Raw genomic sequence first — 24620 nt, forward strand, 5'->3', positions numbered from 1 at the left:
CAGTGGATCTCTAGACAATGGTATGTTACTTGACTCGTGATCCTTGTTGAGACATTTTCTGTCAGAAGAGAGTTGACTGGACCGAATCTGCCGGTTTCCATATCCTCAGATCAAAGCTCGCGTAGCCACAGTACAAGATATTACAACCACAAGAAAATACCTTCTCAAATGTTCGGTCATGTCTGTGGTTTCTTCTTTCGAATCTTATCCCCTGTGCAAGGGAATTAAGGAAATTTGATTCGCTGTAACTCCAGCTGAATATGGGAGGGGTTGCATCAGTGTTTTAATTCATTAAGAATCATTACGTCTTCTTAATTCTTCTGATGATAATAGTTCCTATTTCATTTTTTTCCCCGCTCTCGGAAAGACAAATTGGTAGGTTGCAAGTGTCTGGTAATTTACACAGAAAAATGTGACTTGCTCAGATTTCCATTAGAGTACAAAAAGACTGGGAATATCCCTCAATAGGGAACATAGTGTTTTCCTGTACCGCTATAAGCAGAGTTAGTGGGTGGCTCTTGGACTTCTGCTTTTGCATGTGAAAGTGTATTTAACCCAAGCAGAGCCAGACAGTAATGCAAGCGAATGAATGACACTGCAGCTTCTAGTATGTCGGACTCTTTGTGGCAGGGTAGCCAGGCTGGTGTTGATTTCTCCACAGAATGCTTTTCCTCTGTTCTCAGGGACCAAGGGGCCCGAAGGGGGAGGTTGGGCCTCCAGGGATCCACGGCCCTAGGGGACTGAAGGTAAAACACAGGGGCCTGGAGGTGGGAGGTGTGGAGAAGCACACCGCTGGTGCTACTCCAGCATAGGATACTGTAGACACCGGACAAGCCTACACAAACCAGCACAAAACAGACCTGCCCCTGCATTCCGCTCATTGCTAACAGTGATTCGCTTAGGATACACATCCTTTTGAGTGAATGACTAAGACCTAAGAAGTACCTAAGAACTGTTTTATGGGATATATACTCTCCTGCATTTTCACATCTGAAGACCAATAGTTAATTAAAACTGAACTATTAGGATTATAATAAAGGGACAGATTGAAGCCAGTTGTTGAAACTCACCTAGTCCAGCTAATGTATTCCAGCCTGTGTGCTCATAGAAAATATACAGTAAATCCAGTCCAGACGCATGGAACAGCTTGAACGAAATTATCTAATGCTATCTGCGGTCACAGAGGGCCTTTGGTGATGTACATGCATGTGTTGTGCATTACCCTGTGTGTGTGTGTGTGTGTGTGTGTGTGTGTGTGCGCGCAGGGCGAGAAGGGCGAACCTGGGGTCACCATCGCTGCAGACGGATCTCTCATGACGGGACTGAGAGGGCCGCAGGGGCCCAAAGGAATCAAGGTCACTGCCCTTTGTACTTCCTGGTTCTGGTGGTCGTTGCTGTTCTACTTCCTGGTCCATGTGTCATGTTGACAAGGCTATCCTAGTGCCAGTGTATTGACCAAGTGTTCGTATATTATGCAGGGTGAACGTGGATTTCCTGGACCCGTTGGACTCATGGTGAGGCTTTGTACCCCGCCGGCTGTCCTTTGTGCCATTTCCTCGATGCTGATTCCTTGACAGCCTTTCTTCTTCCTCTATTTGTTGCATCTCCAGTAAATGCTCTCTGTTTATGCTAATGGGTGAATTTCCAGTGGTTCAGCATGTGGGCCCTCTGTAGTAATCCCCTCTTGTTTGCCTTACTGGGCTTGCTTTTGTTCAAAGTGTTCGTAACATTGTTTCAGGCAAAATATGCTTAAATGTGTTTGCTTTCATGTCAACAAGAAGTGAATCCATATTCTCAGTCTCAGTTGGGACTTATTTTTGGTCACACACACCTGCCATTTGACGCAAATGGAGGTGCAGTAAGGATTCTGTTAAAAAATAGATCCACTTTTTTGCAGGGCCCTATTGGACCACAGGGACCAAAAGGAGAATATGGCTTCCCTGGGCGGCCAGTAAGTACAATATCCCCTCTCTGTCTGATATGAGGTTTGCTAAAATATGGATTCCTGTCATTCCCTCACGGATCTGAAGGCTTAAGTAAAATATAGTATGGACTCATGTGCCCCCTGCCACAGCATTGGGGTAAGACCAGTCAGACTTACATGTGCAGCAATGTCTTGAGCTGTGTTAGCTTTATGAATGGCTACCTTCATGATCATCTTTGTGCCGCTGGTTATTCAGCATTTTTGATTGGCCGTGTCGTTTCTTTCCCCCTCCACCCCAGGGTCGTCCGGGAATGGCAGGGAGAAAAGGAGACAAGGGAGATTCTGTTGGTCCTCCGGTGAGTCAGGCCCATTCCTCTAACCTCACTGTAAGGGCGTTGTGACCAAACAGGAAGTACCCTCCGCGATGGTGACTGGCAAACTCCAGCAGGTTTTATGACCGCAGCTGGCACAACCGCGCAAGCCCGAAACACACCAGCGCTCTGATGTGAGACTCCTGCGGTGCTGCGTGCTTGGGTCTGCCCTTATGGCTGCCCTTAAATACCCTTTCTCCCCCTTTTAAAGACGTAATCACACAAGCGCCTATGGCCGAAGAGGAGAAGTAAGGTACCTTTTAAAATACTAAAAAATAATAAAACCGGACACGAAAGCCAGCGAAACTCACTTTGAGAATCAGTGGAACAAACTACTGCTTTGTGTCAGCGTGGCCCTGTAAATCAGTGCATAAAATCATATAAACACACTGTGCTGTAACAGGCAGCACAGTAAATAAATAAACTTCTCTCAACGCTGGCTCTCATCTCTCGCTCTGAAACAGCGCACGTTTATGACGGTTTGCTGCGAACCAGAGCCGTGTTGAAATCAGCCAACTTTTTACATCTGTGTTTACTGTGTTGCACTTTATCACCCAGACCCGGCAAGAGTCGATTGTATTTACTAGCTCTCTCTCCAGGTCTTGCTTGGCTGACCTATGGCTTTCATCTTAAACTGCTTAGATCTGTAAGGAACTTTGTGTGTAGAAGTAGATTAAAAAGTAGGTTTTAGCTGTTTGCAGAAGTGTAAGAGCAAGCAGATACAGGTTAAACAGAGTAAGGTGAAGATGGCAGCTGAACAGATCTCTTGCCCAGAACAAGTATATATTTATGTCATCAGTTTTTGGAGATTTATGAACACTACCAACCTGGGGGCAGTTGTTTCCTTATAGTAATGGTAACTGGTGATTTCACCGTGACTGAAAGATGTGTTTGTTTTTATGGATCTTGATCACTTTGTCGATAAATAGCATTTTTTGAATATCACGCAAATGTCATGCAGGAAACCAGACAGAAGAGCTCATTTAGAAGGAAAAATCAAACCAATTTAGTAAATATTTTCAAGAAAGTGAATGCAGTGTTTGCGTTGTACTTGTACATCTCCAATAATGAACTTTTAGAGATGAATCTGTTTTTACTACATAGTGCTAAGCAATTTGCATGGATAAAGCTGTTTCAAAACCAAAGATGATGTGCATATGTATTTTACTTGTGTCAGAATTTAACGTCAAACATGTGAGACTGCCTGTGTGCCTTTTGTCAGCTTGTACTTCAGGAGCTATGGAATTCATGATGGAATTCTCCAACAGTAGCTGGAGCGAAATAACCACCGACAATAGTAATAGCTCTTACTGGACAGATGTGATGTGTGAACAACCTGTCTCTGCTTTCACAGGGTCCTCCTGGCCCCCCTGGACCCCCAGGTCGCCCAGGACCCCTCAACTGCCCCAAAGGAGTAAGTCACTTCTCTGTACCGACTCTTATTCACCTTTTAGCCACCACTGTTTTAATAGATGACTTTTCTCTGTTTCACTGAACTGCTCTCCTCTAAATTTCAAAGACAGTTTTTCCGGTCCCTCCCAGACCACACTGCAAAACACCAGTAAGTGAAAGAGAGCCCTTGATTGGCTGAGTGGGTTTTTGGGGCCTGGTCTGTCCGAGTCCGCCCGCGCTCTCAGCCCCGGTGGCCGCCCCTCCCTCTGCCGCTGCGCCGTCCCCTCCGTCCCTCTGTGCTCTGCCCCCCCCCCCCCCCCCCCCTCAGGTCCACAGCACAAAGCACAAAGCTGGCATGTCTCTGTTCATGGCTCCAACGATATTTACAGTAGCAGTTGACGCAATTTCAGCCAAGGCACAAGCCGTACAAAGTATGTGAAGTTGGAGACACCGCTTCCTGTGTCCACATTCCTGAAGTGATAATGCTTGCTTTTCTGGGTCATCAGTGTCAGCTCCAACGACTCTCATTCCCAAATCTGGAACTGGCCAATGAATCCTTAAGAACAATTAACTAATCTGCCAGTGGACACTCTGCCAGGTCTTGGAACTGGAGCGCACCAGAGTAGATGCAGGTTAAGATTGCGACGAATTGAAGGAAGCAGAAAGAATAAGCCCAGTCCTCCCTTATGTGGTGGTCGGCCCAGTGACAGAAGGGAGACGGAAGGCAGGAACTGCATTACACATGCGATAGATGGCCTGACAGTACAGCCTGCTTTATGCTGGTGCGTGAAACATAAAGGGAAGATGTGCTTGCTGCATCTGTGGTTGTTAACCTGACCCAGGCATGGTGGAAGTGCCCCCCCCCCCCCCCCTTTTCAGCATGCTGCATGGTGTTTGCCTCCCGGGGGGTGTGGTCCTCTGTTGGTTTTGTATCATTGGGTGGAGACTAACAACGAAAATGCAAGGTGACCCCCAAAAATCAAAACGCTAAAGGACACGTTTTTATAGTCTTGTTCTGTATGCAGACAAAGGCTTCTCTCAGCCCCCCGACGAGCTCCTGCAGTGGATATATTTGAGAATAAACACAGAGAATGCTGTAGCAGTCTGTCATTATTGACTATTATCCTGCATTCTCTGTTTTTGATTTTTCTGAGGGTCATCTTGAAGCAACATTATTTGCATACAAATCCTGTGCATTTTATTTTAACATTGTGTTATTTTTATGTGCTATTTATTTCTCCTCATGGGTTGTCATGGGAAACAGTCGGTTTCAGACTAACAAAGGCATCCTGTTGTACAACAAGCAGATGGAAGCCAAGGGAAATGATGAGGCTGAGAGCAGAATAGTCTACAGTGACTGAATGACAGCATTGATGGAACTTATATGACTACACTGATATGAACAGGCTGCTCTTGCTTTTCTCTGGAAACTATAAGAGGATCACTCAGAACATTTTTTTCAGCGGTTTGTAGTGGGCTGCTGTAATCAGTCAAGCGGCAATACCACTTTATTCCAGTAAATTAGTTAAGAGCCATTCAGTTTGAGTCTGGATATCCTTTAGTGTTACACTTACATGTACACACAAACACTGACGCACACACAAACACAAACACTGACGCACACACAAACACAAACACTGACGCACACTGACGCACACACACACACACACACACACACACACACATACACAGAGTATCAGGAGCAAAGTCTTCTCTCTCCAGCACTATGGCCAAAATTGCATATGTATGACTGTCATTATTCCGATTCTTCAAAAGCTTTAAGGGCATGTCTTGTAATTCCAACACAAAATGTCGCCATGTGTTCCGGTAATGCACTTCTTTTTCAGACAGCATTTGTATCATCGCAACATTTGAATGCATCGTGTGTTATGGTGCAGCAATTTGCCTGTAAAAATTTGAAATATCTACTAATATATTTATTTGATCTTGACCAGGTTAATGGGAACAAGGAGTCAACACAAGGTGAGTGTTGCTGTGTGTAAGTTAATACTTAGTTGCATTTTGATACGACTGTTTCACAGGTAATCGTACCAATGATTTACTCTAGTAAAACCAGTGTGATTTTGAATGTAAAACTACTTTACAATGTGGTTTTTGGAACGCACTGTGGGAACATACAGCAAAAACTAAATGGATAAGATAGTACACTGCTTCAAATGAGGGATTTACACTGCATTTAACAATATTGAGCATTAACGTGACTTATTTTATGCAATGTAGCATGCCTGTTATGTTACATGGTACGTTATGTTTTCATTAGCGTTATTAAGCTTTTCATAGTTTTCACCACCCCATTTGCTATACTTTGTAATGTTAAATCACTGTTTCCTCAAAGCCAACATTAGCTATAATTTTTCCAATCTAGTGTTCTAATCACACCGGTGTGACCATACACGCTAAAGGGTTAAAAATGTAGTATTATATCAGTGCATGATATTTGAATGCTGTTTTTACCTATTGAACTCATCCAGACCCATGTGAAAGCCTGAATGGCTCTTATTTGAGTCTATCCTAACTTCTAGACTGTGATGCATTTTGACATAAAAGCACCTAGGGCACTAGCCTGTCACACAGTTATTACCCAAGTACACCCCGGTAATGTTCTCTGGCATGGGTACCATATTTAAAGCTTAGGAAAGACTCAGCCAGGGATCAAACCCACAGCCTTCTGGTGTCAGGCCAGACACTGTAACCACTAAACTGTTGACCCCAATTTGTGTTCATTTTGAGTCTATTTGCTGTGCTTTGGAGAGGAACGTGATGAAGGTTTAGGGGGCGGTTGGCAGCAGAACTCAAATTGAGGCAAGAAGAAAGAAACAAAAGGAGCCTTTCAGTTCAAAATTATAAGTAGATATGTAAATCTCAGTTTTGATGAACTGCTTATTCCTCTGAATCAGGAGCCGATTGCCATGGAAGGAATGCTGGACCTAAAGGAGACAAGGGAGAAGCGGGATTCCCAGGGCAGCCGGCAACGATAGGTACGCTTTTGGGCTGCTCCAACACCTACACATTACATCTGGTTGACAACATTCTGTATTTGCCTTGAATTATGGCATTTCATGCTCATTAAGCTGTCACCATTAGATTACTATATTTATGTATTCTTTTCACAGATAGCTGGATTTCCCAAGGCGTTGTGGTAAGTCATGTGTTTACTGCAGGGGATATTGCTACAATGCGGACTTAGTCGTGAGTCTTTTTATAATAAGCCTCAGGGAAGAGGTTTAAGCATTAAGAAAATAAATACATTTTGAAAGTGGGATCCAGATAGGAAGCCTTACTAATTAGGGTTATACATCCACAAATTACTAAAAATTACCATGTTATTATTGTTGGTTTTGCTGTAGTTTTGGCTGCAGTACAATCATTGGGTCCTGAGAAGTGGAACTAGTGGAGGTCTGTCCACCTCCTTTAGTTCAAAGGTGGCGTTGGTGCAGTTGGTGCCATCGTGTTTGACCCGTGCTGTGTGTATCTCCCAGGGTGACAAGGGGAACCCAGGCTACAAAGGAGAGAAAGGGGAGAAGGGGGAGGCGGGGCTTCCGGGCCCACCTGGACTTCCTGGGAGGTCAGGCTTGGTGGTGAGTCACGTGTCTGTCTCTACAACGCCGCACACACCCCGGCAGCTGCCCGTGCTCACTCCCTCAGGAAGCCCCCCCGTCCATACACCTCCCCACCCACCCGTGACAGCTTTAACCAATTACAGAGGAGATCCCTCTCAAATTAGGCAGGCCTTTTTCCTGTTTCTATTTCCATTTCTAATCACGCGCAGTACAATATGGACACATAATAGGTTCATTTGATCGCATTCAGTTGTATTAAAAAGGGCATTATGGCTGACTGTGAGCTCTTTTTAATGTGGCGTATTCTGACTAAAGATGCTTTGTTTGGTTCAGTTCTGTTAAAATTAATTGGCATGTAACAGGATTTTCTTTTCAGTTTTCGAGATGTTTTAATAGGGATTTGGTTTGTGTGAGTAATCAAGTTTCTCAAACAGACTTGTTGGCAAACCGTGCTTCAAAGATTAATGAGATGGGGCTCATGAAAAAAAACAAGCAATTTTGTTTTTTAAAACAACTCGGTTTTGCATATGCTCTCTCATGGTGGAGTGTTATTTTCATGCTCCTATCAATGCTCAGATTGCCCTTGCTGAAAGACAAATAGCCACCGCTAATCATTATATTTGCCTCAGTTGCACATTTGTAACACAAGAAAAACACAGTAGTTAACAGTGCATGGTTTCTCCTGTGGTGATAAAGTCAATCAAGGGTATTTGCATTCAGGGATTTACTAAGACACTGTGTTTCGTTTCAGGGGCCGAAAGGTGAGTCCATCGTCGGCCCCCAGGGCCATCCTGGAAACCCAGGCCGACCCGGATCTCCTGGGTTTGGAAGACCCGGGCCTCAAGGCCCCCCAGGGCCTCCAGGACCCCCAGGGCCCCCAGGACCACCCCCTCTCTTCGGATCTGGTAAGAGTCTCCTCGCTCCGCTTTGGTTTGTCATACTGCACCTACTACCATCAGGAGGCATTATCTTGAGTAAAAATATTAGCACAGTTTCATCATCAGACTTGAGGGAAAGGGCGCTGCCACTCCCCTTACTGACTCCCACCAATAACCTTATCCGTGAGTGCAGAGAATCAGGAGGTTCTTTGTAGGAGCCGCGTAAATACGATATGTAGCGCATTGAACATTTCAGGCTTGTGCTTCACATGGAAAGGGAACCTCCCTTGAGAATACGTCCTGATTGTTTTATTTCAGCTGTTGCTATCCCTGGCCCTGCTGGCCCCCCTGGACTGCCAGGACCCCCTGGACTTGGAAACCCGGTGAGTTAAAACCAGCGAATGCAGCCAGGATATAAGCAGACCTCACAGGTCACATTGAGCTATGTGGAAAGGCAGGGGATACTGGCATACCCCCAGTGCGGGTGACAGATTTACCTGTAACATTAAGTGCCTTCCACTGAAGAGGAATACATTCTGTGCTTTTCTCCTAGTGAACTAAACTGTGGTTAATACTTGTGCTTGAAGCATTCCTGTGTACACTCTGTATGAGTCCAGTCTGGCCAGCATGTCTTCTCTCCAAAGTTACAAGTGTAACTGTTCCTTTTGCCTGCCACAGGTGGTCACCTATAAGAGTGTAGACACATTGTTCAAGCAGATGCACCACGTTGCCGAGGGGACCATGGCGTACATCTCTGACAAGAGCGAGCTCTATGTTAGAGTGCGAGAAGGCTGGAGGAAAATCCAGGTAACAGCGCCTCATCTGTGCCAAATTTCCCCTCAGTGGGAATGACTAGAAATATGTGAAACACACGTCTTGACGTCTTTGATACAAACTTATTAGAAACAGATTTGGGACCCTGGTCAATATGACCGGAATGCGCTTTGTTCTTAACCTTTGAAAAAAACAGTTTTAAGCTAGTGACAAATTTTTTTAATTTTCTGCATTTATCAAATAAGAAACAAAAGAAACAAAACACTTGCTGAAATTTGTTACTTAAAGTTTAGGAAATGATACATTATATTAAATGTAAACTGTATTGCTTGTTCTTTACCTTAAAGTACGGGTATCCAACATGAAGGGACTGGCTTTAGAGCGAAACAGTTTACATTCCCCTTAACAATTTTTTCATGCTGTGATGTCAAGATGAATGGGCAGTTGATATATAACTGCCTGCAACAAGTCAGTTTTTTCCTATCTCCGTATCTGCCTTCAAAGCATGTCGATGGTTGCCCACAGTAAAAATGTGTCCAGAAGCAATTGATTTTTTTTTTTCATTGAATTGATGATTATATTCCTTAAAATTCTTGGGTTGTGTAATGGCTCCTGAGCAGCTGCCTGTCTGTCTCCTCAGCTCGGGGAGCTGATTGCCCTCCCAGCAGACAGCCCTTCCTCGGCTCTGTCCCATGGCCTGGCCCGACCAGGAGAGCTCAGCTACAGTGACATACACAGCCAGGTATGGCACACAGCCTTCACTTCAGTCACCCATAATACTATGCTTTGTATACTCCGGTCACTGTGTATCTGCCATGCTTTCTGCAGTTTACTCTCACAGTAATATGCAGTGCTGAATGAATACATCCTGTATTCTTCTTGCTCTCTGAATATCATGCTGCTTTTAACCCAGTCTCTCTCAAGCTCTGTCCACACTATTAAGACAAGTTTGACAAAAGTGTTCAGAGCAGTAAGTTAAGGTATCCAACTTTTTTCAAGTAACTGGAGTTTGCTTATTGTGATTTCTGTTCTGGAAGACTACATTTAAGAACCATTATCCCGCAATGCCTCAAGATAAATCTGGTAGCTTACCTATGTAAAACAAGTACTTTAACTATCTGTTTAACTTGCTAACATTAGTTTGATTTAAATAATAGCTTTCTTCCTACCTTATGCCCAATTCCATGAGCTCGGTTGTTTACTGAGCATTATGTTATATCTGCAGATCCTACGTTCAGAAAATTGGGCTAATATGGCTGTAAGTTCCGACTGTTTTCAAAATCAGCTGTACAGGAGGGTTCAGTAATTGGTTCCTGTTAGCTGTTTCCTTAAATGTGGACACAATCACAGTCAGTTAAAACCATCAGAACCGCAACTGAAACCTTAACAGAGTTATGAAACGCTCGTGTGGACAGGACCTCAGGATATCACAGTGGGAGGCCCTCTGATCAGTGCGCTGTTCTGCGCTGAATGTGAGCCACGCTGGCATGTTAGCCTGTTAACCACTGAAGGACGTCTCCCCTTGTCCTAGATAGCTCATCACTATTGTACTTTTCACGGGAAGCAGGACAGTTACACTGTGGAAAAAGTTACAACAAACTGACACAGCTTGTGGCTCGTAACGTTGAAACAAATTCGGCAGTGAACTTCCTTCTGCTGCTACCGAGCTGCCATCAGGAGAGCGCTGCACCTCAAAAGTCACATGATCCAGTCTGTGTAGCTGAGGCGTGTGTGCGGTGTTGGCAGCGCAGGCTGTGATTGAGCTTCGGGATTTGGCAGAGTGTTCTGAGCTTGTCAGCGCATACCGTGTACCTAATGTGTCAAACCCGTCTTCTTTAGGGCCAGGTATACCTTCCAGGTTACAACATCCTGGCACACACCGTTCACACAGGCCCCGGGGTAAGAACAGTAAGACTCTGTCATCTCTTCACAGCTAACAGCAGTGCGCCATAGTGCCTGCCATGTCATGATGAAATGTGAAAGGCATGTCATTTAATCGTTCTTATGTGTTCATGAAAACGAGTTTAAAAACATTGGTTTGGCTCCATCCTAGCTCTAAAATGAGTCTGAGTCAAAATGCGATTTGACCGCAGATCATTTTTCCAGATTTAGACAAAATTGCCGCTGTCTATATTGAGCACTGGAAGGATGGCCTGGCAACTTATGTCTGTGAGAAGGGTTTAGATGCTTACAGTATGAAGGCTGACAATACAGCCGTGACTCTACCATTCAGTACAACTGTAAGTGCAATGGGATGGCTGTATCATTGTGTTCGTACAATAATGTGACCGTACCATGAAAGATGTGCGTATATAAACCTAGCCTCTCCCAATTAAAATCCGGAGAGGATATCCAGATGGCACCAGGCCAATGTTTGACAATTACGCTTGAGTGCTGTTGGTTTGATCCGAGCACATTGTGTTCTGTCAGACACATTTGCTCAGGTGAATGTGGTAACATGTGCAGGGGTGAAGACCGTGTCTAATTGTGCAACATCTGATCCGTCCCCCCAAGCTCCACCTGGTGGCCCTGAACGCCCCTTTCTCGGGCGATATGCGGGGAATCCGCGGCGCGGACTACCAGTGCTACCAGCAGGCCCGCGCCATGGGCCTGATGACCACGTACAGGGCCTTCCTGTCCTCACACCTGCAGGACCTGGCCACCATTGTGAAGAAGGGTGACCGATTCAGCATGCCTATTGTCAACCTCAAGGTAAAGAAACTCTGAAACATACAATCGGCAGATACACACTACGAGACACGTATGTGCCTTACAACAGCAGGTCAATTAACAAAGCAACAGATTAAATATGTGAAATCTTAGTATCTGTAAATGTCTGAAAAATGAATAAAGGGTAGCAAGGTTCACAGATTCCTTGAGGGAAGTGTGGGTGGGGTGCAAAGTGTGACATGAATAAGTGTGTTGATACTGTTACCATAAAAATGTAGAAGTGCTCAGAGGCATTAGTGAGCTGCCGTCCCTCAACCGGCCGGTCTGTCTTCCCAGGGCGAAGTGCTGTTCAACAACTGGATGGCCATATTCTCGGGGAACGGCGGCGTGTTCCAGCCCGACATCCCCATCTACTCCTTCGACGGCCGGAACGTGATGACAGACCCGTCCTGGTGAGTGCTGCGAGTCTGAGGGTCGGGTGCCCCTCTGCGGAGGCGCGGGAGCTCCTGTGTCGCTCCTGCGGGTGTCACCTCGATGCCTCAGGCTTCCCTGTCTCAGTCTGAGCAGTGGAGGACGCAGGGCCGCTCCCATTCGCCCCCCTCCTCCCGTCACATTCAATGAACTTCCAAGCGGAGGGGCCTCCAACAGTACAGCTGACGGGGAGACAGATATATTTAGCATCGTGGGGGGAAAAAACCAAGACAATATTCGTGGCTCGTAATGTAAGACACAAGTTTTAAGAGGTGGAATCTCCAGACCACGATGCAGACAGTTGGCTTTGTGGGTGCCCTGTCCATCGAGGAATGTGGCCCAAGGCCCGTTCAGACAGCCCTCGCTGCTGCATTGTTTGTGTCTATTCATACATCACCATGTTAAATATAGCAGATTTTATTACAGAGGACAGGATCCGGTGTCATACAGCTAGCAATTGTGGCTTCGGAGTTACTTTTTATGAATTATATGGATGGTTGAGTTTATAACATATTGCCAGTGGGAGAGGAGGTTCAGGACCTCTCAGCTGAATGGGAATTAACCCCCATGAGGTTCAGGTGTTGGATCAGTGAAAATTTTAAGAGAAATCTGCCTCTCTTCTCAACCTCTAATCTCAAGCCGCAACAGGTGAAAGCTTTCCTCATTTTTGCTGTAGGAATGTCGGTGTGGTGTCATAAGCATGCTCTGTGACCACTTTGACTCTAAATGACTCTGTGTCATTTACTAGGAAGACTATTCAGAATTATTTGGGCATTAATGAGAATAGTTATTCTAATAAGACCTCTGTTGTTTGTGGGTAAGCTTCCTCCTTCTGATGGATATTGAACCCACTATGAACCTAATGTTACGAATTGCATACGTCTGTCAAAGTTTCAGCTGTGTTTCCTGTTTGGTGTCCCGTTACCTGGCTCAGCCCAAGCAGAGATATAGCAGGGGGTGAGACTGAGCACGCTCAGACGGGCACACACCTGACACGGCCATGAGGTTCAGGATGAGCCGCTTTTTAGACTTCATGCTGCAAACAGCCTGACGATTGCATCAGCCTGTAGCTCTGGGTGGTGTGAGCGAGAGCCTCACCAGTCCCACGGGGCTGCTGGCATGTGGTGGTCCGGCCCTGGGGAGGGCACTGGGGGCACTGAGGCATAAACCGAGTAATGCACGCGGTGTATGCAGGTGATAGACTGGTACCCCCTGCTGCACAGGAGTCTGCCTGGGTTGAACACCCGCACAGCACGGAAAGCCTGGAGTTTCCTACATTCTAATGCCGTGTCCTGTGTGTGCGTGCGTACACGTGTGTGTCCGTGTGCGTGTGCATTTGTGTTCTGCGTGTGTGTGCATGTGTGTCCGTCCGCAGGCCTCAGAAGATGGTGTGGCACGGCTCCAGCACGGTGGGGATCCGCCTGACGTCCAACTACTGCGAGGCGTGGCGCGCGGGCCACATGGCGGTGACGGGCCAGGCCTCGCTCCTGCACAGCGGCCGGCTGCTGGGCCAGCATACACGCAGCTGCTCCAACTACTTCATCGTGCTGTGCATCGAGAACAGCTACGTTCAGGATGCCCGTAGAAACTAAGCCCCCCCCCCCCACTACACCCCATGCAGGGGCCTCGCAGACACACACAGAAAAGCAGACACTGTTTCCTGTTCTCCTTCCATGCCCTCTCATGCTAAACTTTTGGAAAGGTGTAAATATATGTAAATTTGATGTCCGACCTGCCCTCCATCCAATTGACTGAGACAATGCCAAAGACCAGATACCTCAGCAAGCAATCTGTGAATCCCGCCAACAGGAAGCCGAGCTGTTCTTCTTTACTGGTGACACGTCAGGTTACTTGCTCCAAGATTCTCACAACGGTTGCTTGTCATCTGACAGCTTGAGGCAACAGTTTAGAAGGTTGTCCATTCTTTGCCATTTGTCAGCAGTGTTTTCACACCTCTTCCTTTCCTGTGCCCGTGCTCTTTAAAGACGACACTAGGGCAGTCACTGTTTGAGTAAACGAATACATGTGTCATTGTCCAACCAGAAAACTGCTACACGTTGCCTAACAAGATGAAGTGATTTAGATGCACTGCATTATAACTGAATACTTTTGTGTCATTCCATACCCACAAAAGAAGCCTTTTGTCTGTAAAGATTTCTGTTTTCTGTCTACAAGTTTCTAATGCAAGCAGCAGTTGGTATCTCAGTATTTAAGTTAAATTCAATGTTCTATTTATGCCATTACAAGCACATAATCTAAATAAATCAAGTGATTGAGGTTAATTATGTAATTTATAGTTACCATTGTTCAAAGTGAGAGTGCTACAATATTTTGCCTTATCCTTTTAAAATTAGTATTTTTGTACAGCATCTGTTTTGATTGATCTAGATTAACAAAGTCTTTTTTTAAGATTTGAAAGGATTCTATGATAGGTACATAGAGTTATGGACTGTAAAAATGATGAAACTATTTTATTAAAAAAAAGTTCAACTGGAAGTTTTCAAAAGAAGTTGGATTTGACAAACGACAAATGATCACTCCTCGCTTGCGGCCAAGAAAAGACATGGTAATTGTGGTAGTGTTACAGAGGAATATATGTTTGTATACGATGACTGGTGCTCATTGAATAAATGTTTTTTATGAACTTGACTCCATGTTTTTAAATCAAATTAGGTCTGCTCATTGCCAATTACAGTCATTCCTGTGCTGAGGGAGAGTAGTGTGTCCATACGGATGCCAGTCTATACAGGGACATCCTGTTTTACTTGAAATGTACCACAGATGTGACTTTCAGTGCCAATTCAATCTGAATACAAATGTCAGAGAAGCAGTATAAAAACATGAAAGCGCAGTTGGTGAAACTGGGATGTTACATAACAGCACTGTGCCCAAAAACACAACTGCCCTACAAACCACAGTAATAGAAAGAGCGCTATTTTAAGCAAATGAAAAATGAGTTGGGTCAGACAATAAATAGATTGGTTATGAAGAAAATTGCAGAGATGTAGTTAAAGTATTCCATATACAGTACAGCCTGTCTGCTTTTAATGTCTATATTCACTTGTAATACAACACCACATTTTCTGATGCCCAACAAGAAGATAAGCTGAAGAGGAAATACCAATTTCCCAGAATGAAAAAATGCTAAGATTTTGTATTTATAGTGTTTTTTTTTTTTTACATACACCATATTTACACATATTTGGCATTCAGAGGGACATAATATGGTATAACCAGACTTATCTTGGTTGCTTTTGTGGATGTAAGTACTGATGTTAATTCTGGATACATGCATGTGTGCTGTATCGTTTCACAAGCCTGCAACTCATAAAGGCTGTGTATTTTGGAAAGAGCCGGAAGAATGCTTTGAATGGTTTATGCAGTGAGCAGTGGCATTGCCCCTACGGGCAGGTCTTCGATCAAGTTGCTGATGCCACACCCTGGACTCCCTGGGCCACATTAATGTTATTTCACCCATATCCATAATCTGAAAGATTGTGATTTTGACTAAATCCGTTCCTCTGTCTACTGGCAGCCGTGCAGGTTGCATGAATATGGGGAAAGTGTGCTGTTTACCTAGCATAGGCTCAGCCCTGCTGAATTAGTGATAGAGGGGAAGCAACAGCGAAAGTGTGGGGAGGAGGAAATGAACAAGGAGAACCCGGTAATTTTCTTCACTTTTGATAGGTCACTGTACACATTTGGGATTGATCAGAGAGCTTTGATACGGTGACTTTGCTCACAGACTCAAAGACTGCAAACAGGTGTTTGGGTGACTCAGGCTGCCATTAAGGCAGGTTCTGAATTTCCCTCTGTGACTCAGTCTATTACCGAAACGGGCATTTGTTCTCAGCATCTTGGAATTTAAATGACTGGATCACGGAAGCATGAGTACGCACACACACACACACACATACACACACAAACTTTGACCTTATCTGGAAGCAAGAATAAAATAAAAGTAACCTTATTTAAGCTTTTAACTTGGGCATTGAATTTTCTGTGGCCTGGAAATTATTGTCCTTGGGTTCATAAACATAGATGTCATAAACATACTCTCAAAGCAAGTTAACCTCTCCTCCCCATATGATATAACATCCTGTTTCCTGGTGCCATGATATCATAATGTTTGCGCATTAAGGTTAGAGCATTTTGTCATCAGAGGTGAAAGCGTGGTATCAAGACTGCATAGCCAATTGTTCACAGCAAGTGAACGTATGAACAGAAGAGGACTCATCTCATGGAGTACAATGGCCTGACTAACAACCAGCCAACAGAGGAACAGGGCACCCTAAACAAAGCTTGCCGATTTTCCTTTCATTTCACCTTAACAGCTCAAAGCCCAAAGTTTTAAGAAAAAACAGCTCCTTCCTTATAGTCACTTTGTTATTGCAAGGCCACAGTTTAATGACTTCTGCAACATATATGTGTAAACAGATTGCAAATAACCTATATATTACATACAGAATGAAAAAATGAGTTAGCACGGCTGTTGCCCTCTGCAGTCAACCCTTTTACCAATAGGGGGCGTCATTCCATTCTGAAATTCTCCTTTATATTTGTGGAACATCACAGTACCGTAACCACAACATTTTAAACAGTCACAAGGAACCTGCTGGGCATGGATTAATGGAAAGGAATATGACAAATAGAGTGACCTTCAAACACATTTTTTTGTTATTGAATTGGATTTCATATTATATCTTGGCTGTGTCAGATTTTTCATTTTGTAGTTTTACTGATCCTTCTTAGATGTTCCAGCAATCCTATGGTAAATAACATCACTAAGGGACACGGAGAAAAATGATATAATTTCCTTTGAGAGCTCAGGTTGAATGAGGGGGGATGTGATAGAGTGTCATTTGAATGCCGCTGTGGCAGCTGCTAAATTTAAGCCCTACGCATCTATCATCTCTTTCAAGTAGCATGTTTCATATTTCATGTGACTCAGTAAACGGATGATGTTGCCCACAGACGGAAAGAAGATGTTTCTTCCTAGCGCCTGACATTCATGCATTAATGGCTACCTCTGATCAGCAGACATCCCTCTAGGCTTAACTGGAAAATATTTCAACACTTGTCAGAAGATAGTAATGGTTGCGCATAGAAACTTTATTATTTCCAACCGACTAAGCATGAATGGGGATCACATTTTTCAGCAAATCTATGAAAATAAACATGTATCACGGATGTCCAGAATATACATTTCTGGGGCTCTTGTATTCCCAGCTGCAGACAGAAAAGAGATTAATGTTGAGTGGATTGATGCCATTGTTAGCATATATTACATATGCCAGCTGTTGAAGTGCTTGGCTGATTTTAACAAAGAAGGCCATAACTGTGTCTGTGAAAGTGACAACATCATGTATGGAAACTAGCCCTTATCCCACTCTGGTCCCTCTAAAGCTGAGCAGAGCTTCTGTTTCAATAAATGCTGTGCGCGCGTGTGTGTGTGTGTGTGTGTGTGTGTGTGCGTGCGTGCGTGCGCGTGTGCGTGTACATGCAATCGTCTATATGTGCATGTGTGTGTATGCATGCGTGGGCATGTGCATGCATATTCAAACCATAACAGCTGAAGCCTGCCTTGTATTTATGTTCTCATGACTGTAGATGCATAAATCTAATTCCCATTTAGGAGGGTACTTATTTTAACTAGGGTAACTTATTTTAGGCCATGTTATTTGTTAATTTTCACCCTTGAAACACAAAAAGCAGTGAGCCAAAGTTGTCTGCTGTTCGTGGGTGGTGTGTCTACTCTATCACTATAATTGAGGCGATGCTACATTTTTGGTCTCCGTCATACTGTCGCACAAAGTTCGCCTCAGATTTGCAAAAAATAACTGCTAGCTTATTATGGTCAATATGTGTGTGTGTGTGCTAGTGCGTGTGGGTGTGTGTGTGTGTGTGTGTGGGTGTGTGTGTGTGTGGCAGGGCTAAGAACCAGTGTGTCATGTACAGCCACATGGCATGCTACACGTGTCACAGTTCAAACTATTTCAAAGATTTGTGGTTACGCTGGGTAACGAAGGTGTTTGTCCAATCCCTGGTGAATGGAGGAATCAAGTTTCTTTTTAGAAAGACAGTCAGAATATGATCTCCAGATCCTAATACCAGAAAGGAAGTAATTCTTGGGAAATGTCTGCTTTTAAATTGATTACAGTATGAAGTATTTATCTTAGATTACCCAAAAATATGTCCTTGTGGATTGTCAAAACTGTAAAACGGCCATTTATATCATACTTGTATATCACAATTTCTTGCTGCATATAATTGTAAAAGGCTGCAACCTGTCTTTCCATACTTTGCCAAGCAATGAGGTTCACCTTCTGTCACCTGGTGTGTGATAGAGGCCTAAAACAACATGCACAGTGAGTTTTGCCAGAACAAAAAAGCAATTACCTTCGTTAGGCAGGCAGAGACAGTTAATACGCTGGCAGTCAGGGCCAGATTATGGGTGGTCTCTTACTGATGCTTAGTGCTAATGGCTATTTTACTGTGCAAGCAAGTCCACATTTCAGCTGGCTAATCAGATTTGTAATGAAAGATAAAATAACTACATTGTCAGTTCTTCTTTTAAGGACGCCAGAAACCTGATTGGCCAGGCCTGGTCTTAGGTGTGAGCCACCCAGCGAGAGTGGAAATACTTTCAACTTTTGCACTCACTTGTACACTGTTCAGCACACTGTCTCATAAATGGTGAATTACTACATTTCCCCAAAAGTGCAGGCAGTTTAAACCTTCCAGACAAAGAGCTATATCAGAAAGCCTCACAAATTATATATTGTTTATTTTAAGGATTAAAATTTATTAAAAGAAGGATTAATATTGAAAAGGAACAAGTTAGCTCCAAAAACCTCTAAATTTCTCCAGCTATTTTCAAAAAAGGTTCAAACAACTTTATAGTAAGTAACACTACACATAGTTGGACCAAATTAGAAAAGAAGGTGCAAGACGACATTATACTTCCAGGAAATACAAATATTTGGAATATCCTCTGGCTTACGATTCAAAATCAACAACTCCAATGGATACAATGGGAATCATTAGGTATAAACAAAGTAACAGACATTATAGAAAATTATATATTTATATCCTTTGCCAAACTCAAAGAGAAGTACAGAATATCAGACAAGGAAAACCTTTGATATCTGCAGTCGAAAAAGCCTTCTTATAAATAATTATCATCTTTCTTATTCTAGAACAATTAAAAAGATAGACAATATACTCCTAAATACAGAGAATAATAAATACCTTGCGAGAAAAACTTATAAAGCAGTTTACAAGATACTCAGTAATAAGGCAATACTACACAGTCTATAAGAAGTGGGATAATGATTTAAGAAGAAACAATGTGGCAAAGGTATCCAAAAATCTGCAATTTATCCAATAGAAATTAATGAATAGAATTTACTATACTCAAGATAAAATTTCCAAATTTTATAATCAAACTTCAGAAGTTTGTATTAAATATCAGACAGAGAATGAGTTTGTACTGCATTCCTTTTGGTGTTGTTGAGGAGTGCAAAAGCTATGGAAACAGAAAATTGGTTATAAATAATTGGTCAGAAATGAATGTTAAAAACTCAAATCTCTCTCTCTCTCTCTCTCCTTCATGATAAACAAATGAAATTCATTTAAGATCCTTGTTAACATAGTGATTCTGCTCTCAGTTTTAGTTATGAAAACAGTTCTACTCAAGAACTGGAAATCACACACAGCCCCTAAACTAGAACAATGGAAATATGTTATGCTGTATTATGTGAAAATCAAAAGAAGCCTGTCTGAAGAAAAAAACACAATACATGAGTTTACATAGGTCTGGGGTGAAATATATCAAACCCTTCAGGATTCTGAAACCTAAAGAGAGGAATCTGCATGGAATTTGGTCTCACTGTGGAGTGGAGTGTCAGTACTGTCTGAAGTTTATCTGTATCTATGTAAAGGTAAAACAAAATGTATCAAGCATATGCGTATGTACATGTAATAATGCAGTGATCATTGAGAATTATCCTTTTTATTTAAACCTCAGAGTTATGGCTACATGTATTCATGCTTATTTGTATGTACCTTTATTACACCTATATGTTAATATGCATGTATATCTAAGTATGTTCAATATAGGGTATGATGTTTTTTTTGTTTATTATTCAGGTTTCCAGTTAATATTTACTGCATGTGTCTGTGTGTGGGTATGTGTATATATGCGGGTGTGAAGTATCTGATTTATCTCTTTGTGTGTATGATATGTGAGTGTAAGCATAAATAATATGATCTTAGATTGTCTATTGATTGCAGTGCAGAAAACAAGATCAAATGAATAAAACTGTAAAAAGAAGAACATAAACATAAAAAGGCTTTTGCTAGCTACTATTGTACCTCTGGGACTCATAACATGTCGGTAAAATGTTGATTAATAATAGAATTAAGAATCCTTGATATGTTGGAAGAAATTCTGAGCTTCTGGGGAGTACAAGCTAAAAAAGATGGCTTCACTTGTACTGACTTGCAGCAATGCTGGTGAATTTATCCATAAAGAAGCTGTTTCTTTGACATTTATGCAATGTGTCGGTATCATACAGGAAATTCATGGGTCAGTAGAGAGTGTTGTAATCTTAAGAGAGCATAACCCCATATGGTTAGTGGTTGAATAATTCAAGGTGGTGAAGTGTAGCCTGGTAATGAGGGACTCAAAGAATAACTGAGTTGCAGGCATCAGGACAAAACCAGGGGGAAAGTGTCAGCATGTGACACAAACTGAGTGCATTTCCATTTAAACCGTAGGAGATAGATGCACAGGAAGAGAGGGTCTAGACACAATGCACTACTTACAGCGGGGAAAGGCCGATGGAAGAATAATGGAAGAAGTCCATTATCCAAGCGAAAGGAAGAAGCCTAAAGCAGGAAGAAAGGAAATTAATGACAGTGGAACGTGGAACGCATGATGAGTGGACAAAATGGAACTTCCTGGAGAGGAAAATTACATGGGCCCACCCGCGGAGACTGGAGCCTTTTAGAATCTCATTCTAGTTGCATTCAGTCTGAAACACACCACCAACATCAGCAAACTCACATAAGTGGGTTATGATGGAGGATCTACCTTGACAACTGTGTGAAGCACATCCCAACATAGCATTATATAATGCTGATGATGCTCACAGTACACGATATGAAAGAAGCACTCAGCTCCAGAGGAAACTCCATCAACAATTGTGTTCCTCAAAGCAGGGCTGAGGGTGAATGCCACATGTATTGATTTGGTCTACACAGATGAAGAAGATTATAAACATTACCTTGAGAAGAGGGATGTGCAGAAGATTTTGGAAGGAAAATACAGAGAATATACAGAAACATACAGAAACAAAGGCTGTTAGAGTTAATGTGACTTTGTTCCTCTGAACAGAGGGATACATTTATTTTTCCTAATGGACATGGGGACACTTTCTGTAAAGGTCACATGTAGTATGTAGCTGTGCCAATGGAACTAAAAGGACTTTGGTGATGTCTACTGCTACCTTAGTTATTGAATATTAGACTGTCACTTGTATGCATGTGAAAGAGTAATTGAGCACAGGAGTAAAAATTGATGACCTCCACATTTTCCGTGAGTTTTTGTCTCGTTAGTGAGTTGCAAGTGCTTTAACAATAAATCATCCAACCATTTCTCCCTATTTTCAAAATGAGCTACTTGATTGGAATTTCCATTCTACTGCTGTTAGATATCTGGCTTTACCCGTGTTTCAGTGACAGCATTCCCATTGTGTCGGAGACACCCCTGGCCTACAAGAATGACTCCATCGCTGTTGCAGGTACCACCACTCACCCGGAGGCAGAAATGGTCTTCAGAGCAGGACTCTCCATTGTTTTCGCACTGTAGCATGTTGTCTCTTGGCCTTAATTCCTGACAGTGGCCACAGATTTGAAGGGGCTCCTACACATCAGGGGACTCATATGAACCATGCAGGGGTTAATGAGCTTTGGACAATGCCATAAGGGCAGAACAACCCCCAGTCATCCACTAAGATGCAACAAGGTGCCCTTTTATGAGCATAGTCACATCAGGGGCCTGGACATACAAGGGCTTCTTTGCCTTTCCCTCAGTGCTCTGGAAATGAGGAGCTGTTGCTATGGTGGCGAGACCAGCTGAAGATGTTGCTTCCCTCTGATGTTCCCAGGACAGATACATTATTTCCAAAGATTCTTTTCGATGAAAGCGGCATGAGGGACTTCCGGTTATTTCAGAATATCTTTTAGGTCGGGCTGCATTATAAATTATTATTTGAGTTTTTGCCTTAGTTCAGAATGATGAATTGTGCTTGGCAGTAGGAGTGTTTCATCAGATGTGGCATACCCACAGTGATCAAATTCAAATTTCAGCTTGGGAAAGGGAAGAGGTAAAAAAAAAAAACCTTCCAAATTCAGGTGGTGTCAGTTTTGTTACTGACAATGATAGTCTGAGGGTGATGAAATTTATAATATTATTATGATGATGACAATAACACCATCATCAATCCTATAATTATAAATTAATTTTACATACAGGTTATAATGGAGAAACTGAAAACATTCATGACAAATTTAACAGCTGAATGATTATGTTTTAGACATTAGTTCATCCTGCATAAGAATGGGGAATTTACTTTATTTTTCAGTTATTTTTCCTTTTTAGCCAGACACGATGTTTTTAGTCAAAGTGAAAAATTAGCGTTTTTCTTGCAGTGCTCTAAGCTCAAATTGACTATAAATTGAGACCACATGAGATTATTCAAACTAAATAGTCAAAATTTCAGAATAGACCTAGCAAATAAATGATGTGCTCTTTTCAATTCAGGTAATGAGATTTGTTGCCTAACCGGTTAACTAATCAATAAAGATCACTGCCTGCATGTTACTGAGGAATTATGCAGGCAACAGATGTCTAGGCTATAGCGGTTACAGCAGAGTTATGTTGTCCTTAGCGTCGGCGTGAGTTTAGCTTGATAGGGCATTAAACTCTGTGCCGAGCATGCACTCACACATTGACTTTGGCCACGCTGCAAGTGAAATGTAGTCTAGGACCATCAATGCGTCTTTATTTTTATGAAGTATGAAGTCTTGGCACTAAAGCCAGTTTGTATCTTGACGGATTTCTAACTCACCTTTCTAATACTGCAGGATGTGTTCTTTACACCTGCAACACCTCGTTGTTTATGAAAATATTTCCCTGAACAAACTCAGAATTACTATATGTAATATAGTATGTATATGTAATGTGTTTAAATCCAAGCTGCTCCAATGTGATTTGGCAAAGATCATCCTGTGAGTTTTATTAAGGATATCTTCTCATGATTTCCCAATAGCAGACCAGTCCCGTTGGATCAGACCTAAGGTCCTGGGCTGCCAGAAGAACCACTGCTGAAGAGAACACGGAGTTATGGATGATTAGTAGATTTTTACCAAATATTTTGTATCAGATAATATTATCCAGATTGCATCTGTGGGCTGAGAGCTGGTGTCTGTTGCATCTGACAGACTGTCAGTGGTGCCGACAGCAGCCGTCCAAGTGGAGTGACGGTGCCGATTTCCAGTAAACACAGTGATTCATCATCTCTGATGATAAAATAAGTGACACACTGGAGTGTGTTAAGGTCTGTATTGTGGTGGAAGTTGACTGATGCATTGCCATCCAACCACACTTTACTCATTATCAGTATCTGAAGAGTGCGCCCTAGGGCCCTCTTAGAGCCTGGCTGTGAAAGGGTTTGTAGTGACACTCATAAGGGCACAATAAATTTTGGCAGGACATGCGGAGAGGTCAGGGTTGCTGCCGATGCAACAATCATTTTCAACAATATGAGCTTGCCTGTCAAAAGCACTAACATTGTGCACTAAATTATCTTTCAGAGATGATAGAATCTCAGTCTGATAATGTTGGCCTTAGCAGATGAGTAACTCAGATTGAAGCAGATTGAGACTGCAGCCCATAACACAAGTTGTTGTTCTTTTTTTTAAGACCATAGTATATGGCTAAAATGTCCTCTGACTACATGTGAAGTTGTAATTCTCAATATAAACTTGACTCCATCTGTATATCTAATGCAAATTACTGGTTATCCTTCTGTATAAACTCCCTCACCACTATTTCTATGTAATTACCTATTTATTTAATAGAAACAATTATTATTATTATCATTGTTATCAACAATAATAATAATTACAACAACAATAACACTACTACTACTACTACTACTACTACAACTACTACTAGGCTACTTTTTCTACTACTACTACTAATATTAATAATGATAATAATAATAATAATAATAATAATACAATAAAGAAGAAAAGACCGCATTTTAAGCTCTGCAAAGACTAAAGGCTAGAGGCTATTCCGTCTCCACGTAAGAATGCAAACTATAGCTACAGTCACTGCACTGTCATAATAAAGGAACCGTACAGTCGCCCACCCCCGCCCGCACGGGTCTTTCATGTAGTCGCTCACCCAGCCCTCTTGTGACCGTGGAGTGCAGCGCTTCCAGGGAGTTTTCTTTCTGCACATGCTCAGTCGGGGCTATGACCACAG

General features: G+C 42.7%; 1 protein-coding gene across 3 annotated transcripts in view; it reads left to right on the top strand.

Moving 5' to 3' along the window:
* The window catches only part of LOC118772738 (collagen alpha-1(XV) chain-like), a 68834-nt gene extending 54528 nt beyond the window's left edge, over positions 1 to 14306 (top strand). For 2 of the 3 annotated variants that reach the window (XM_036521309.1, XM_036521310.1), the window contains 19 exons: positions 684 to 746; positions 1266 to 1355; positions 1479 to 1514; positions 1898 to 1951; positions 2224 to 2280; positions 3650 to 3709; positions 3815 to 3856; positions 5643 to 5670; positions 6606 to 6686; positions 6822 to 6847; positions 7188 to 7286; positions 8020 to 8173; positions 8465 to 8529; positions 8825 to 8953; positions 9561 to 9662; positions 10760 to 10819; positions 11435 to 11632; positions 11927 to 12042; positions 13437 to 14306. In XM_036521309.1, the coding sequence (XP_036377202.1) occupies positions 684 to 746; positions 1266 to 1355; positions 1479 to 1514; positions 1898 to 1951; positions 2224 to 2280; positions 3650 to 3709; positions 3815 to 3856; positions 5643 to 5670; positions 6606 to 6686; positions 6822 to 6847; positions 7188 to 7286; positions 8020 to 8173; positions 8465 to 8529; positions 8825 to 8953; positions 9561 to 9662; positions 10760 to 10819; positions 11435 to 11632; positions 11927 to 12042; positions 13437 to 13653 (1677 nt within the window). In that variant the 3' untranslated portion in view covers positions 13654 to 14306. The remainder of the gene's footprint in view (positions 1 to 683; positions 747 to 1265; positions 1356 to 1478; positions 1515 to 1897; positions 1952 to 2223; positions 2281 to 3649; positions 3710 to 3814; positions 3857 to 5642; positions 5671 to 6605; positions 6687 to 6821; positions 6848 to 7187; positions 7287 to 8019; positions 8174 to 8464; positions 8530 to 8824; positions 8954 to 9560; positions 9663 to 10759; positions 10820 to 11434; positions 11633 to 11926; positions 12043 to 13436) is intronic. The other variant, XM_036521311.1, reaches the window with a different exon arrangement.
* Positions 14307 to 24620: the final 10314 nt, after the last annotated feature.

Source organism: Megalops cyprinoides, chromosome 2, assembly GCF_013368585.1.
Source record: "Megalops cyprinoides isolate fMegCyp1 chromosome 2, fMegCyp1.pri, whole genome shotgun sequence".
In the NCBI taxonomy this organism is placed as follows: Eukaryota; Metazoa; Chordata; class Actinopteri; order Elopiformes; family Megalopidae; genus Megalops; species Megalops cyprinoides.